Below are 14,876 nucleotides of genomic sequence, written 5' to 3'. Positions count from 1 at the left end.
AGGCTGAAAATCAGCATTTCCTTTCTAAAATGGTGACATTTGACCTCTAGATATAATATTTTTCTTACCATTTTATTTCTAGCTTATTTTCAAGTTACAGCTCATTTATGGCAGGCAAGAAGTGGTTGTATTATTTGTTTCTCTAGTTTAATTTTAATTAGAAATAGTTTTGTAGTCAGCAGTTCTTTAAATAATACTTATTTATCCATAGTCCTTCCTTTTTCTCTTCCTCCCAGTTGATAATGCCTGTCATGGCTGGCCAGAAGTTTATTTTGTTCATATGATTCAATTCCTTCTCTTTACTGATTCATAAAACTGACATAAACTGAAAGATAGGGCTATAAAATATTCCTTCTTACTCACTGCTTTGTTTTCAAGCCTTGTTTCTAGAAGCCTTTATTAAATATACACGTGCTACAAGCAAAGAAATAACTCATTAATAGCAATACATACTTCCTTCTGGTTTCAGATTCATTTATAGATTTTCTAGAATCACAAGATTAGATGTTAAAAGGCCAAAGAGAGCCTGAGAGATGAGAGGGGAGAGGAAGGTGCTTTTTCCAGGGAGAGTCCTGCCCAGAGGGCTGTGGGATCCCCATCAAGTGTGGGGTGGTGGGAATGTGCCAGAGACCACCTTCCCCACCTCACCAAAGGCTCAGGAAAACCTGAGGGAAAGAGCATGAAACCCTCTTGTTTTTTGTTTTTTGCTTTTTTTTCTTTGTGATACTTTTATACCTGGCATAGAAGGAAACTCATTTCTGCAAAAAGAAATTCAGAACCCATTTTAAAGGTTGAGAAAAACTTCTTCCCCATTTTTGCTTATTCTCTTGTTAGACCTGTAGCTTAACTTGCTTCTTAATTGATCAGATAGGCCATCTTGATAGGTTGCTTTTCCAACATTTTTTTTTTTCTTTTCTTTTTTTTTTTAAAGAAACTTTCAAGTTGTATAACTGGTGGAGTTTTGCTTTCTCTTTTCTTTTTTCCCTGGCCATTCAGGATGAGCTGACAACTACCAAGAGGAGTTATGAGGATCAGTTAAGTATGATGAGCGACCACCTGTGCAGCATGAACGAGACGCTATCTAAACAGAGAGAAGAGATTGACACACTAAAGATGGCCAGTAAGGTAGGGGAAGGAAGGGTCTCTCTGAGGAGTAATAGTTAATATTTAATGTATTTCATATAAGGTACTTCATTGCCGTTTGTTTCAGGAGCAAAGGATTAAGAGATTTGAAGTGTTTATAAATCATTTCACTTGTCCTCTTATCCGAAAGTATAATGAAGATTGTTTGATTAGTTACAAGTTGAGAGAAGGTCTGACCTCTAGGCCCTAACGCTGTGTTGCTTGCTTTTGGTTTTGGGGCAATTCTGCTACTGTTCGGTTAGTTAGGAGCACTCTTAAGAGGGTTTATGATGGGGATTACTCTTTATTTATATGAATCTAAAATGGTCTCATTGAAAAGTAACCTTCTTAGCAAATTTATTCTCATAACATATCCATATAACCATATAAAAGGACTATTTTGTCCTTTTAATTCCAAAGACTTCTTAAATTTCATTTCCCATAAAGCCTCTGCTTGTCCAGGCTGGGGTCAGTAGATATGGGTAGTGTTTTTGTGTTGAAGGGCATGTCCATGTATCATGTATCTTTGTTGTATCATTACACACACACACACACACACACACACACACACACTCTCTTAGCATGAGAGGTAGGCTTCAGGAGGCCAGAGAGCTGGTTTCATGCATGATCTCAGATGCTTGGCATATTTTGATAATTCAGACAACACCCTGCCACCAGCAGCTTGGTTCTGCTATCTCCAGCCTGTGCTGTTTGCAGTCCACGCTGCCCCTCACTGATCTTGCAGGCATGTGCTGAGTTCCTGTTGCGTGCTGGCCCCGGGAAGGACATAGAGATGAACAGACCATAGCTTCATTTTCGCATCTGCCAGTGGTGGTGCAGAGCTGCATCCCGCTCAGTTGGTGTCTCCTTGGAAGTGTATCATGTCAATGCACTAGAATCTGCCTTACAGAATTTTGTTTCTCCGTGTAATTGGGTGGTATCGATTGGCCTATGGCTGCTTCAGAGAATGTTTGTGATGCTTTTCTGGGACATCTTGTGATGGTTGTGACCAGCCTATGTGGTGCTGATTAGGGTTCTCTGGTTACCGGTGCTTGGGGAAACTTGAGCTTGTAGTTAGGGGTAGGGTACTGGCCTTTTTGAAGAATGCCTCCTTAACCCTTTTGGCCTCTTGGTATTCCATCAGGGCAATAGCGACTCATGTAGAAAGCACATGTGTTAGTGGGAGTAGCAGGAGAAAGCCTGCTTTTAGCACCTAACATTTGAAGAAAAGTGACAGTCATTATAGGAAAAGTTTTCAGACCTCAGAGCTGCAGAGGGCATTTGGTTCTGAATTGAGGAGGGTTAATGGTGGGTATAGGGGCTTCCCTGGTGGCAATTGGGAGACCTGGGTTCAATCCCTGAGTCTGGAAGATCCCCTGGAGAAGTGAATGGCAACCCACTCCAGTATTCTTGCCTGGAGGATTCCAGTGACAGAAGAGCCTGGTGAGCTATAGCAAAGCTCATTGTCCCAAAGGTAATCAATTGTATTGCAGTCACTTTGTAAGTAAGGAAATTTTTAAGCCCTCTTGGAAATTTTTAATCTAGTCCTTAGAATATCTGTGATTAATAAAGCGTAGAGTTAGTGATCCTTCTTTGCTTTCTAGTTTCTGTTGTTAACCTTTCTTTGATCTTTCTGCGGTCCCTATATTTTGTCCCCCCCACCCCACTCCCCATTTATTAGTCATTTAAATTGCTATAGCATCAGATAGCTGAGTTGACATGGTCTCCATTGGATACCAAGTAAACATCCTGAAGCCATTTGTTTGCTATTATCTTGTTCTGAACTCCAGAAAAAAGAAAAGTTACATAAAACTGGAAAGTCCAAATCTCTGTATATGAGGGAATTGGGAATTAAGTTAAGACATCTTCCAAGTTGCTCTCAGCTGGTATCTGAGCTTCCTTTTATCCTGAGATTATCGTTGCCACTGAGATATTAGCTGGCACATATTAAAAATAAGTGCCTATTAAGACCTTTTGAAAGGTGTTCATTTCAACAGCAAAGGAACAAGTTTAGGCTAAAATATTTTATTCAGCTTTATGAAACCATAAAGTACCTTGTCTTTGAAACAAAATGAATATATGAGGTTTGATAAATCCAAGATATGCTTTCTTTTCTTTATTACCTGTGCTCAGACACCAGGGAAATAAGGTAGATGGAGAAAAGTGGAGAGAGTGAAAAGGAACAAACTGCTCTGTGATTCCTAAATAAAAGTTAGCAATGGAAGGTTATCAGCTCTTCTCCTTCTTGGAAGCTAGTTTTCCACAGTGAACTATGGCTTCCAGACAGCTTGATCTCTAAGTTGTGTGGATGATTTTTCTAGAAGTTGGTATTCTTATCGTTGATATTTTTCTTTGCACAGGGAAATTCTAAAAAGAACAAGAGTCGATAGTTTACGGATAGCGGGTTGGCGACTTCTTTCCAGAGCTGCTACTGCTGAGCGGAGCTGCGGGGCCGACCCTCCACGTCCAGTGCTGGCCGCCTTCAGGAAGCTGGAGTGTTGTTGGACCTAGTAAAGTAGTCAGTGTTGTAAATGGCCCTGAAATATTTAAAATATATTTGTAACCGGTAAGGCAAATACAGAATTTGATGTTGACAGTAAAATGGAAAACAATACACATACCTTGGATATTGTAGGTTTCCTTATGCTGTTTTTACTGTGCACTTTTTAAAATTAGGTTTTAATTTCAGTATGTAAGAACAACAAATATTTTGTATATTTTCAGACTCGATGATATGGTAATCAATTTGGTATCTACGGAATAGATATATGTTTCTGGATAAAATGCTTACATTGTCAAACTGTCATTACTTCTCGCTATAATTGAAAACAGTCTCCAGTTCCTTTTGAAGACTTATTCATTCTCTCTGTCTCTCTTTCCCTGTTCTGGAGGGATTGGGCCTTGAAAACTCCAGATCTTGTGGTTTATTATCATTGTCTTCAGCTCTTCAGTACCTTCTCTGTGTTGGAATAATAGCTTAAGGAAATTGATTCAATAAATTCATACTTATATCAAACTTTCAGTCTTCTGAGAATCTGATGAAGGAAACGGAAACGTTTTAAAGTAGGCTTCACAGAATTACCAAATCCCAGTTGATTTAGATATAATCTTTCTAATCCTTCAAATTGGAATAATTGTACAGTTAATCCTTTATTAAGTCTTTGAGTACCTCTCAAGGTACTTGTAACTATACTTCAGGCAAGGTTGCTAAGCCCTTTTAGGCTCCTATTGGTTTATTTCATAAACATTGTGTCATTTCAGTGTACATTTCAGAGGTGTCTCTCCCAGCACCTCCCTCCCCAAGTCTTTAGTTTCTCCTTCCCTCCGAGTCTCCTGCACATGCCCATTTCACTCCATGTCTACATCCCCAGACTGAAACTCCTCCCTCCTCACCTCCCTGCCTGCAGCTTCATCTCTTGTGAGCCTCTTCACTGGGCAGTTGCTAGTCACCCTCCAGAATGCTTTACTCTGTTTCACCTGAGTGCTCAGCACCAGCTTCCCTCTGTGCTCAGCGCGAAGGCCAACTCCTTGGCCTCTACCCCCTGTTCTTGGCTGCCTGCTATAGAGACAGACTGGCTGTTGTGCTCAGTCTTCACAGTAATGGAAGTATTTGAATCCTGCCTCAGGGATCTCTGGGTGAGTCCAGCTCAGTCCCATCCTCCCTAGCCCCTTGGCCCTTTCTGTTTTGTGTGATCTGCTCATTTTCATTCTCTGTCAGCTGAACCTAGCGGTGTTCACTGTGGCTGCGCCTAAGCCCCCAAGCACCATGTTGCTTAGCTCCACCTTAAACCTAGAGTTTCCAGCCCCTGCTAGACCCTTAGTGTTCTGTGACCCTGCGTGCTGAATTTCTCATCCATTTCTGTTCCTCCTTTGGAGGGTTTGGGACTAAGGAGTGATGTCATCTGGCCTATGCTTTAATGGAATCATGGGTTGCTAGGCTGAAAATCCGGAGAAGGCAATGGCACCCCACTCCAGTACTCTTGCCTGCAAAATCCCATGGACGGAGGAGCCTGGTAGGCTGCAGTCCATGGGATCGCTAAGAGTCGGACACCACTGAGCGACTTCACTTCACTTTTCACTTTTATGCATTGGAGAAGGAAATGGCAACCCACTCCAGTGTTCTTGCCTGGAGAATCCCAGGGACCGGGGAGCCTGGTGGGCTGCCGTCTGTCTCTAGGGTTGCACAGACTGGGACACAACTGAAGTGACTTAGCAGCAGCAGCAGGCTTAAAATCAATTGTAGGGTAGCAAGGGTGGAAGTAAACAGAAGAGTTAGGAGGCTATTCAGTAGCAGGAGGCTGTTGAGAGATGATGGTGGCCTGGTCCGTGCTGATGGCAGTGGAAGTTGTGTGAAGGCTATTTCTGGATTTGTTTTGATGAGAGTATATAGGAATTGCTGAAATCGCAACACTTTCCTCTATACTTCTATTACTCTTTATACTTCTATTACTCTTCTCTGCTTTTACTCCTAATACTTATCATAATGTAACCTACAATATGTTTTGCTTATTTATCTTGTTTATTGCCTGTTTCTCCCCTTTAGAGGTTACAGTTCCATAAGGGCAGGTTTTTGGTCTGGTTTGCTCACTGTTGTCTTCCCTGTACCTAAAACACTACGTGGCATTCAGTGAATGTTTGTCAAAAGAATGCTTCCTGGGCAGGAACGTGGAGTGTGAGAGAAAGAAGAGTCAGTCAAAGGTGAAGCCAGGGATTTTGACCTGAATGCACCTGACTGCAAGGGGAGATCGAGGGAGTAGCATCTTGCTTCTACCTGGCTATGAGTTAAGCTGAACATCTAGGAGTCACCCTGACTTCCTCCTCACCTCGCACATCTCGCTTTTTATCTTGTCTTGCTGAACCTTCCTGCCTTTTCACATATCTCGGCTCTAACTTCTTAGTTGATGCCTTAAATTGAGCCCTGGCTCCCTGCTGCCTGGATGACTCACTCGTCTTCCTGTTCTCCAGACATCTCTCTCTCCACTTAGCACATTTCTGCAGAGCCATCTCCTGGATGGAAAGAAAGCCTTCACAGTGGCCCCTCATTGCGCTCTGGCTGTAGTGTGTACACGTGAGACGTGTATACTGTCCCTCACTTTTTCCTTATTCTCTTCCAAGCACCCCCGCCCCCCACCCTTGCTATAGTCTCTGTAGAAGGAAATGGCAGCCCACTCCAGTGTTCTTGCCTGGAGAATCCCAGGGACAGGGGAGCCTGGTGGGCTGCTTGTCTATGGGGTTGCACAGAGTCAGACATGACTGAAGTCACTCAGCAGCAGCAGCAGCAGTGAAAGTGAAGTCGCTCAGTCGTGTTGGACTCTTTGCGACCCCATGGACTGTAGCCTACCAGTCTCCTTCGTCCATGGGATTTTCCAGGCAAGGGTACTGGAGTGGGTGGCCATTGCCTTCTCCAAGTCTCTGTCTACCTTTATGAAAATCCTCAGACCTCTGGGTCAGGAAAAGTGTCACTTCTGAGAGATGGGCCTGCTTTTCTCTTAGAGAAAATGTGAATCTTGGGTTGTGTCCTTCTTTGCTTTGGTGGCCGAGACTTGTATCTCTCCCCACCTGAGAGCTGCCAGAGCTCCCAGACCAGCGGCCCCTATCGCCCAGCATGGTGCCTGGTCCCACAGACCTGCTGGCAGTCCTTGTGAAGTGCTTGACCTTTGCCTAGGGGTCAGTGCCTCTGGGAGGTTTCCTCGGTCTGAGGAACAGGGCAGGACTCTAGAGGGTGCAGTTGGTTTCCTGGTAAAATTGTCCCTTTTTAACTTAATTGCTAAGATCTTTATTCTTTAGGCAGTCTCTTGCCAAAGCATATAATGACCACCACTGGTTAACCATTTATTTAAGTCAGGCATGGTAAAGACTTGACTTATTTCATTTAAATTTCCAATAACTGTATCTCATTGGTGCTATTACTGTCCCTGTTTTACAGTTAGAAAACTAAGGCTTAGAGAGGGTAAGCAGTTTGTCCATAGTCACACAGCTAGTCCATGTGGGGCTGGGATTCAGATCCAGGCTTGTCTGATTTCCAGAGCCTGGCTTATTCACTACTGTAGTATGAGCCTTTTGAATTGAAGACATTCAGTTCTCTTCCTACAAGTACTATATATTTGGAGGATAAAATATTAAATGTCTCTGTAACTCCTATACTTCATGCAACTTTCCCTTTCCATGTCTTCAGTAAGTATTCTGACCCCTTCTTTCAGCATTCATTTAGTTTCTTGAGCTTATGGCCTGGGTACAAGGTTTGCCTTTGATACGATTTTTTTTCTTCTCTGACCCTGTTTTTACTTACGTATTCCTCGTTACATAAACCTTCCCAGCTACCAAATTCTGAATTTAATAAATTTATGGCATGAGTCTCCCCCTTCCTCATAATCCACTTTCTGTACAAACTTTGTTGTTATTTTTTTTTTAAAGGAATTTTGTGACCACAGAACTAGAGATTAGTATGAACCCTTTTGTCTCCATCACTTCTTACAAACATTTTGTCAATCTTGTTTCATCTTTTTTTCCACATGGCTTCTTTTCCGGGAATATTTTAAGGCAGGTCCCAGACATCGGACCGTTTCCCCTGTGAACACTTGAGTCATGCATACCTTTTGTAAAGATGAGAACGCTAACTTCTTAATCTGCCTTACCCAGTGCTGCTGAATGCTCGGGTACAGATGAGACTGTGATAAGCAAAGCAGTCCACCGGCTGCCCTTGAGCTCACAGTCTGCTAGTGAAGCAACAGTGATCCTGTAAATGCACAATTACAATCTGCCATATGTCCTGTCTTGCCCTGGGCTTGTCTCAGACAAGGCGGCAAGTGAGAGAGAAAACATAGAGGCTGCTGTTTCCTTGATTAAATGTCTGTATTTTTACCAAAATTATAAACTCGATTTGAGTCAAGCTGTTCTGAAATACTTATTACAAGAATGTCCCTGGTGGTCCAAGACTCTCTGCTCCCAATACAGGGACCCCAGTTTGATCCCTGGTCAGGAACTAGATCCCACATGCTGCAGCCAAGAGTCTGAATGCCACAGCTAAAGATCCTGCATGCTGAAACTAAGACCTGGCACAGCCAAATAAATATTTTAAAATAGTACTTATTATAAAGAGAAAACAAGGCAAAAGAGACAGAATCTCCTCATTTTCACCCTCATTTCATGCTCCCCAGAGAAAAGCACTTTCACTCACTGTTTTGATATATCTCCCTATTTCCAAATGACATGCTACTGTCGCTTTTCCTGTTGGGCATTGTCAGTTGATTTTCCAGTTAGAAGATGAGGATTTGTCTCTGTTTCATCTGCCTCCCTTTCCCTACTACTCACATACATATACATGCTTTCTGTTTTCCTGTTGTCTCTTTCAGACTAGTTATATCAACATTTTGATTAGATCGATACTCCATGTATATTTTAGTGTGATCATTTAAATGCTGTTGGTAACTGAGTCATGTAATGTACTATGATGCCTTTTCCTTTCTTGTACAACTTTTTTTGTTTTCCCTGGAGTTAATAACTGTATCCATCTGTCTTCCATGGTGCTTATCACTAATTTATTCCTAAATTCTCTCCCAGGTGCCCAGGTGTATAATTCTCATCTCAGTGTGATCAGATTCAGCTGGTTGTTTAGCCAAATTTATCTTCTTCAAGAAGTCTCTCCTAGGGAATTCCCTGGCCATCCAAGGGTTAGAACCCAGTGCTCTCAATGCCAGGGTTCTGGGTTTGATCCCTGTTCTGAGAACTAAGATCCCACAAGCCATGTGGTGCAGCCAGAAAAAGGAAGGAAAGGAAGAAATCGCTCCGAGAGTCCTTTGATCTGTGCCAGGCTATCCTGGTTGATCTCTAGGCCAGCTGTACTGCTGCTGTCTTGGGATCTCCTTTCCTTATCATCCTGGGCATCGGGTCTCCTCTTAAAATAACTCTCTCCACAAGCCTTTCCAGTGAGTGTCTTTTGTCTCTATTTGCCATTGCTGTGCCCTCTCAAAGAGTCATCTGTTCTGTCTAGGCCTCTTAAAACATGGAAAGTGAAAAATGAGAGATAATTCTCAGTCCAGGCACAGATAGGGACTCAGTTGACTGAAGTTCACATAGGAGCAAATAAAAAGGACTTTAATCATTCATTGCTTCCTGGAGGTGATGGAATTTTCAGAACTTACTGAAACAACATTTCTGACTTTTTCTTCATTAGATACTATATGCTTATTGTGAAAAATTTGGAAAATGAGGAAAAGTGTTGAATACATATCTTTTTGGAGATTCAGCTATTAATATTTTTGTTTATCCCTGTTCTTTTTTCATGCATATATATGATACATGTTTTCAGTAAAAACTGGGATTATAAGAAATTCCAAATGAGAAAAAGAGGCTCTTTAATATGAAGTAGCTGGCAAGGGGGTGTAGGTTTGCTGGCTGCACAACCCCAGGGGGCACTGTTCACATTCTGTTCTGTAGCAGGCCTGGGTGAAGGGAGAAGACGCTCCAGGTTCAGCCTGAGCAACTGTGATAAATAGCATGTATTTTGTTAGGTCATTTTACACATCACCCCCCATTATGCTTGTTATAAGCAATACTGTTCACTTTTCAAAGCTGATAAATATAACTGGATTCTCCACTGCTTTCGGGAAGAGACCATCACTTATGCTAACAGATACTTTTTAGCAACACAACCATTTTCCAAGTTCATTAGCCACTAAAGCAAAACAAAAAAATCATCTGCACTATTTCCAAACAAAAATGTGAGAGAAAAAAACAAAATGAGGAACCAATTAGCTGAGAAAGCCACCAACAATGTTGGAGCAAAAGGCTCTCTCCAAATGATCATGAATTAAAGCTTTCTTCATCATAAAAACCCTCAGACAGAAGAATGACCAGTTTATAGTTTTGTTCTATGCAACATTGACCCTGGAAGTTGTTCCCAGCTCTTGAAAGGCTGGAGATAGCAACTTGGTTGATGAAGGCTAAGAAACCATCTGGCAGAGCCACACTGACAAGGAATAGTCTGGGGACAGAAGAGAAGCTTCTGTTCTCGGCTAAGGGCCACGTTCTCAGACACTGTGGCGATAAATGGAAAGCTTGTCAGTAAGTTTAGCCTGTGCTATACATTTTTAAGCAGTTTGGTAATTAGCTCCAAAATAGGAAACTAACTGGCAATCAGAGCATTAGAGCAGGAAAACCCATTACATTTCTTCCAAATCTTTGAAAGAAAAGGTCATAGAGCAGGATTAGAATAACTGTTTTTGTAAAGAGAGGATCAGAAGAATTGACTCCTGGGTTGGAAACATGCTGGAGGCTATTATTGTTAGGCCCCTCCCCCACTTAAATCCTTTGTATTGTTTTAAATGATCTCTGCTCCTTCAGTGGCCCGCTGCTTCCCAAACACCAGTGGGATAGCTGGGTGGTAACACCTCATAGGTCCAAGAATAGAAAAAGCATGGTTCAGTTAACTAACAAAAAAAAAACGTTGCTTACTATCTCACTTAGACGCTGAAGAATATTTTCCCTTAAAACATGGAAAGTGAAAAATGAGAGAGTCCAGGCAGAGTAGGGACTCAGTTGGCTGAAGTTCACATAGGAGCAAAAAAAGAAAAAAAAAGGACTTTAATCATTCATTGCTTCCTGGAAGAGATGGAATTTTCAGAACTTATTGAAAAAACATTTCTGAATTTTTCAGCTTTCCTCTATTTCCTTAGGGTACCTCTTCTGCTGTGTTGTCGACACATCTCATGTTATCATTTTCACGTATGCCATCTCCCTCAACAACTACAGGTGCCATGAAGCAGGAACCATGCCTTATACTTACTCCCTGACAGTGCTTAGCAGAATGTCTTGTACACAGTAGGTGTTCAGTTAATGCTAACTGGATACATATTAGGAAGCAGGCCAAGGTACTATATACAACTGTAGCTCAAGCCATGCCTAGGGGTGACCTATCTCCAAAACAGGATAGCCAGTCTCAGGCCCTGAGTTGATTAAGTGATCATTCCTCTATGTATTATTGATTTCATTTGGCATTCTCAGTGAGGATGTATGCTTTTTATTTATCTCTGGAAATTGCTTTTGAAAGAGTATTTTAGTTTCCTCATGGATAAAGTTGTTTAAAAACATCAGTCCAGAATGTATCATGTACCTAAAATGGTGTGTTTTTATTTTTTTCCTGTTTCTTTTTCACTGCTGTTGAAGCCATCACTGGTTAATTTTTTTTTAATACTGTCTTCTGCAGGGCTTTACTTTATCTTGAATGAATGTTGTAATATAAACAGACTGACTCTTGTAAAGTTTTTAGAGAGGGATGTTCTTATCAAGCATTTTGGGCTAAGACTGTCCTAGATCTGAAGTCCTCACTTTCCAATAAAGTCCACCTTCACATTGGGCATTTCCAAAAGCTGGTTTGAATTTATATTGATCCTGACAGCTTCAGCTAATTCGAGATTTGAGGAATTCCAAGTTAATCTTCTAGATCGTATTTATAGACAACTTGGGGACTGTCGCTCAACAGTGTGGAAATTCTAAATGGGTTCTATAAAAGGCTGCCAGGAAAGGGAAACCTGCTAATGAAAAGAATGATATAGCCTGAGGGTCTCTTTACTGAAGAGCAAAGAAAAGGACAGGAACTGGAGGAAAATGAGGTCACAGCTGGCCATGAACAGCTGTGGGCGCCTGGCTAGTTAGGCCAGACTGAGCTGTTTACCACCAGATTTTGACATAAACGGACACTGCCAGAAAGGGTCCTTTGAAAATGGTGGAAGTGTTACAAGAAATAAATCTGCATTCGTGAAAAAGGCAACCTTTTGGGCCATGCTGAGTCACACAGAAGAGGAGTGCCTGTCCCTTGCAAAAGATAAATGGTTTTCAGTCAACTGCATTTGCCCTTTAGAAGATTATGGGCCTATTTGCTTTGCAAAAGTGTCAAAGTTTCCAAAAGAGATTTCTTTCACTGGGTGGGCTACCTACTAATCAAGATCATAATGCTTGGAATTAAAAAGAAGATGGAATTTAAAAGGTGAACTCAGGACTCTTTTTAAGCCAATGATAATTACTGGTTTGTCCAATGTGTTGTTTCCTTTCTGTAGTTATAGGTGGCATTTTCTGTGATGGGCTGGCCTCTTGGATGGCCCAATGGCTAGACACAGGAATTTCAGTTTGGGATTTCAGCCAGAATGCCTGGAGTCAAGACATCTCTTGATTATACTTAAGATTGTCTTTTCTCAGATCATGAAATAATCATCACTTAGCTTCATTATTTAATCTTGTTTCATATCCCCACTATTCCCCTCAGTTTTCTTGCATTCAAAAGGGATGATGATATTTTATCATGTTTTTTTTCTGCTTTGTGTTGCCATCATGTAACTTTTCCCAGGTCTGTTAACATCTGTTTTCTTTTCTTCTGCCTCCCTCTTCTTTGTCCTTGTTCTGCACTTCGCTCAGCTCCTTACCAGAAGGCTTGGGCCCAGTACCTGTCTGGGTACTGGAGCTGGCTTGGGCCCAGTACCTGTCTAATTCCACAGAAGAGTCTCTGAAAAGTTAACAGTCATCTGACTTCCTATGTTTTAGACTCCTTTTTCTCCCTCAACCCTTGATCATCACAGGGATGGTAGCTGGAGGACAGGGACTATGAGGAGGACCTGATGTCTTTTTCTGTTTGCCTAGGGTGTCTTAAGCTTAAGCACAATTAGAAATTTGATCTGAAACTAAATGTCTCCTAAACAGATCCCAGCTGTGTGACATGAGGCACTCCAGTGCCCTCTCTGAATATTTCCTTCCTCCTCAAACCCCTCAGGTTCTAACCACTGGCTGCTGGTTGAATAGGATACTGATTATCTTTTCCATTTCACCAAGGAATTCCAAGGTCAAACACAAGACTACACTTTAAACACCATTAAAAAGAAAATCACACTGCTGTGCAAACACAAGGAAGTGTTCAATCAGAATTCCCTCATTTCCTCTCTATCATCCAAGCACTGCATTTCAAGTCAAGATACTCACTGGTGTGTGTGTGTGTGTTAGTCGCTTAATCGTGTCCGACTCTTTGTGATCCCATGGACTATAGCCTGCCAGGCTCCTCTGTCCATTGGATTTCCCAGGCAAGTATACTGGAGTGGGTTGCCATTTCCTTCTCCAGGGAAATCTTCCCAACCCAGGGTTGAACCCAGGTCTCCTGCACTGGAGGCGGATTCTTTACTGTCTGAGCAACCAGGGAAGCCCATACCAGCCTGGAATTCAGGCTGTTTCCAACACAGACCCCAGGTGGGACCATCGAGAGGAAGACAGCCAGCAACACCTCACTCTCGGGGCTGTGATTTGTAGGGTTCCTGGAATGCCTCAGGGAATGCCTTTGCATGTACATGAACGTGAACCTGGGGTCAGTGGATGGGCAGGCCATTCTTAACAACTTACTGACTGCAGGTGGATGAATGCGTCTTTTGTTACCTGAACATTATCGACTGGAGACGTTTCAGTATTCACTTACATGACAAATCACTGGCCACAGACGTTAGTTCCTGCAAAAATCCCTTGGTCAATAATGTGCAAAGTCCCACTTCACTTTCCAGAGCATCCCAGACATTAGAACATTACAGAAGCTGGAGACAGGGGCCCCCATGCCCACTTCCCGGGGGTGGAATCAGCATTTAGGGTGTTCAACAACTGGGATTTAGAGGCAGATGCCAAAGAAGACAGATGAGTGGAACCAACAGCCAGTAACCTGGCTTCAGTGATTTGGCCCCCTCAAAGGGACTATGTGATATCAATGAATTGCCCTGGCTTCCAAAGACCACAGTGGGGAGCAGAACTCAAAGCCAGTCATTGTGCACAAGGCCTGCAGCAGGGCCGCCGGAAGGTGGATGACCCAAATGTCTTGAAGCAAGCCCAGGGGACCACCGCAACCTGGTTCATCCTTGCCGGTTGCACACACTAAGGCCTCCTAACTCCTCTCCTTGGACCCAAGCCCTGTCTTCCCAGGTAGTTCATTTTACAGACCATTAAATCAATATTCATCAGTCACCATTTTGAGCCCACAAAGATTTACTGGGTGCCTACTGTGTGCCAGGTTCTAGGGATACAAAAGTGAATTTTATATATATATATATATATATATATATATATATATATACACACACATATCAAAATATTCCTTTGCTTAAGAACTTTCATGAATTTCCCATTTCCTTCTCTGTATATAGTTTCATCTTCTCATCCAAACATCTCACCTTTCCTAAGATTTTCCAGCCTTGCCGTCCCAGGGCCTGGAATGCCCTCTTTTCTCACCTTCTGAGTCTGTTCAAAGTCCACCCAAGTCTCCCATCCTGGACTTCAGTGTCTCTTCAGTGAATCTTCTTTTTCTAGTGAGGTAGCTACATTTGTGAAAGAGATTCAGACGTCAAGTGACTTGCCCAGAGTCACCTGCTTGCAAGTGATGGATCAGGGACTAAATGTCAGCCTCTAACCTTTCCTCGGAGGACAACTCTCCTCTTCTGCGTTCTGCAGGGGGCCTCCTGCTGCATCCACACAGCCTGGCCCTTCACTAGGCATCTCTGTCCTCCTCTTTTTCTTAATGGGCCTATTGATGGGCCCTGGAAGGTGGGGTTCCATCTTAGCCTCTGAATAGGGTCGGTCTCACCTTAGGGGAAAAGAAGGAGGCATTCCACAGAGGCTTAAAAAATAATTCTTAGTCAAAATATGGACACAACCCAGTGTCCATTAACAGACAAATGGATAAAGAAGATATGATGAGATATAAATATATAGACTAAAGCCTTTGACTGTGAAGTCAC

The 14,876-nt window shown here is 42.4% G+C and overlaps 1 protein-coding gene across 4 annotated transcripts in view; it reads left to right on the top strand.

Moving 5' to 3' along the window:
* The window catches only part of PPP1R21 (protein phosphatase 1 regulatory subunit 21), a 67,087-nt gene extending 62,949 nt beyond the window's left edge, over positions 1–4,138 (top strand). For 3 of the 4 annotated variants that reach the window (XM_060413895.1, XM_060413896.1, XM_060413897.1), the window contains one exon: positions 997–4,138. In XM_060413895.1, coding sequence (XP_060269878.1) covers positions 997–1,164 — 168 coding nt within the window. In that variant the 3' untranslated portion in view covers positions 1,165–4,138. The remainder of the gene's footprint in view (positions 1–996) is intronic. The other variant, XM_004005964.5, reaches the window with a different exon arrangement.
* Positions 4,139–14,876: the final 10,738 nt, after the last annotated feature.

Source organism: Ovis aries, chromosome 3 (assembly GCF_016772045.2).
Source record: "Ovis aries strain OAR_USU_Benz2616 breed Rambouillet chromosome 3, ARS-UI_Ramb_v3.0, whole genome shotgun sequence".
Taxonomy (NCBI): domain Eukaryota; kingdom Metazoa; phylum Chordata; class Mammalia; order Artiodactyla; family Bovidae; genus Ovis; species Ovis aries.
Note: the sequence above shows the minus strand (reverse complement) of the source record. Positions and strands in the feature narration are given on the sequence as shown.